Here is a 2,195-nt window from a genome sequence, read left to right as displayed (position 1 = left end):
AGAAAAAAATGACAATATGTCAATTAGGCCTAAGGCACATTGGCCCTACCCTCTTAATGAACAACTTTGCATGTTCCATGAGCCTACATATGGAACTAGAATTCTCAACTAGCAAATCAAGCCTTATCTTATCTAAGCCTCTCTGAATTCATCAACCTCTCTTTTTTTTCTTCAATCCAATTCCTCTTTTTTGTAGCAGACAATAATCAAAGCTCCTCCATGTTGAGTTTCTTTCACCTTAGTACCTGAGGGGATCTTAACAGACTACTTTTTTGAATTTGAATAATTGTTCTTGTCTCTGCAGCTAGAGTCTAGAGATCTTGTTATTCCATATACATCATCCCAATTGCTTTTCACTTTCCAAAACTTGTGTACCATTCTTCTCTTTGGTATTTCCAAAATTTTCTATTGTTGGGTCTTTTTCCTTTTCTTTTGTAGTTTTGTGTGCTTCCTATCTAATTTCTCCCTAGCCTCTAGACACAAATTCATTTTTCTCTTCTTTTTGTTGCATAAAGTTTCTTTGGAAAATTTGAGGTCTCTATGGCTATGGTTACCTTAAAATCAACTAGCAAGGCCAACCTCTCACAAACGTTTCCCTGTGACAACAACAAGAACCGTGATGCCTCCTTTTCTTCATACTTGAGTAGCAATGAGGAAACCCTTGTACGTAAACTTGTTGATCAGTCAAGTGAGGAACATAACAATCACTTGGCAACAAAGAAGGAAGAAGATGAAGAAATTGGAGTATTTGGAGCTGAAAAGTACTTCAATGGAGTAATGGACGAGGAGACTAGCCCAAAAAGCGGCAGCAGCTCAAAGAATTACCATCATAACAAAGAGAAACGAGTTCAACCTGGAACTCCAAGTGTTCGTTCTGAATCAAGTTGGAACAGCCAAACTTCGCTATTGCAAAGCCGGTTGAGAAATCCTTATCAGAGTAATACAAGCAGGGCACAGAGACAGAAGAAGAACTTTTTTGCAAGCCTTGGTTGCAAATGCTCTTGTTCGGATAAGAATTCGGTCGATGTCGATGAACATGTTGGTGAAATCAGCTTCAAGAAGAATAATGGTGCTGCTAACAGTGGAACATTGGTCCATGGCAAAGCAAGCACAACAAGCACCATTAACAATAAACCTGCAGCTGTAGTAGACCTTGTTGGTGAAGCTCTAGTTGAGATGAACAACAGCCAAAAGCTTGATAAGTTGGGAGTTGGGTTGAGCAGAGAAAACTGTTTTACTTTCCCATCTTCAAAACCTGGGATGGGGAGTTTGCCAGTGAAGATGCCCTTTCAAGAAGAAGAAGAAGCAGAGAAAGTGAGGAAATCTCTGGAGGTATTTGGTTCTCCTGTGTTTGAGAAAAGGAACAGGTCTTTAGGCCTTGACAAAAGGCTAACAATGTTGCCTTGGGATGAGTTTCCTGCAAACTCCGGTGGAGTGATATACAATAATGAGTCAGATAGTGATGCAAGTTCAGATCTTTTTGAGATAGAGAGCCTCACAGGCAAAGCCAACCCTTGCATGACCCCAACAACTTGTTATGCCCCAAGTGAGGCAAGCATAGAGTGGAGTGTGGCCACTGCCAGTGTTGCTGATTTCTCTGTGACGTCAGACTCTGAAGATCTGCAAAGACTAAGTCCAATGAAAATGGTTCCAAACAACACCAGAAATGCCAAAACAAGAATGAACAAGGAGATTCCAAGGCATCGTCCCACGGCTCTATTGGGTTGTAAGAGCCAAAAAGCTGTCAAAATTGCAGGAGATGCCCACAAAACATATCATCATGAGAAGACCAACTTTGACCAACAGATGATGCGCCGCAACAGGCCAGAATCGTTCGTGCCAGCAACAAGGTTTCAAGCTGAGACGTCCCCCAATAAGTTGACAGGCTTTGACTCAAGAGTACAAGGGCAGCATGCTCTTGCAGCACAGTCTCGTTCGCATTCACCACATGCCTCACATCTTTTGTTCATGTAGTGAATTAAATCTAATAGTTATTAAGGTAGTACATATAGTGTGTGATCATAATATTATCTAGAATCTCTAGTACCATGTATGATTAAATATTTTTCCTGATCTGTAGTAGTGATTAATTCCAAAAGTTGGTCTAGTTGCTTCTTTAATAGGGTTCATAATTCAAATCTTTTCTAGTGTTTTCAAGTATGATTAAGAGTCAGAGCAGCCTGGCATTAAAACCA

The 2,195-nt window shown here is 40.4% G+C and overlaps 1 protein-coding gene across 1 annotated transcript; it reads left to right on the top strand.

Annotated features, from left to right (window-relative positions):
• LOC18792351 (protein PHYTOCHROME KINASE SUBSTRATE 2) lies at positions 1–2,195 on the top strand. The gene has a single exon (XM_007227094.2). It carries the CDS (start codon positions 541–543, stop codon positions 1,972–1,974), a length of 1,434 nt encoding a protein of 477 aa, XP_007227156.2. The 5' UTR covers positions 1–540; the 3' UTR covers positions 1,975–2,195.

This window comes from Prunus persica, chromosome G1, assembly GCF_000346465.2.
Source record: "Prunus persica cultivar Lovell chromosome G1, Prunus_persica_NCBIv2, whole genome shotgun sequence".
Taxonomy (NCBI): domain Eukaryota; kingdom Viridiplantae; phylum Streptophyta; class Magnoliopsida; order Rosales; family Rosaceae; genus Prunus; species Prunus persica.
The sequence above is the reverse complement of the archived record's forward strand: the minus strand, read 5'-3'. Positions and strand labels throughout refer to the sequence as shown.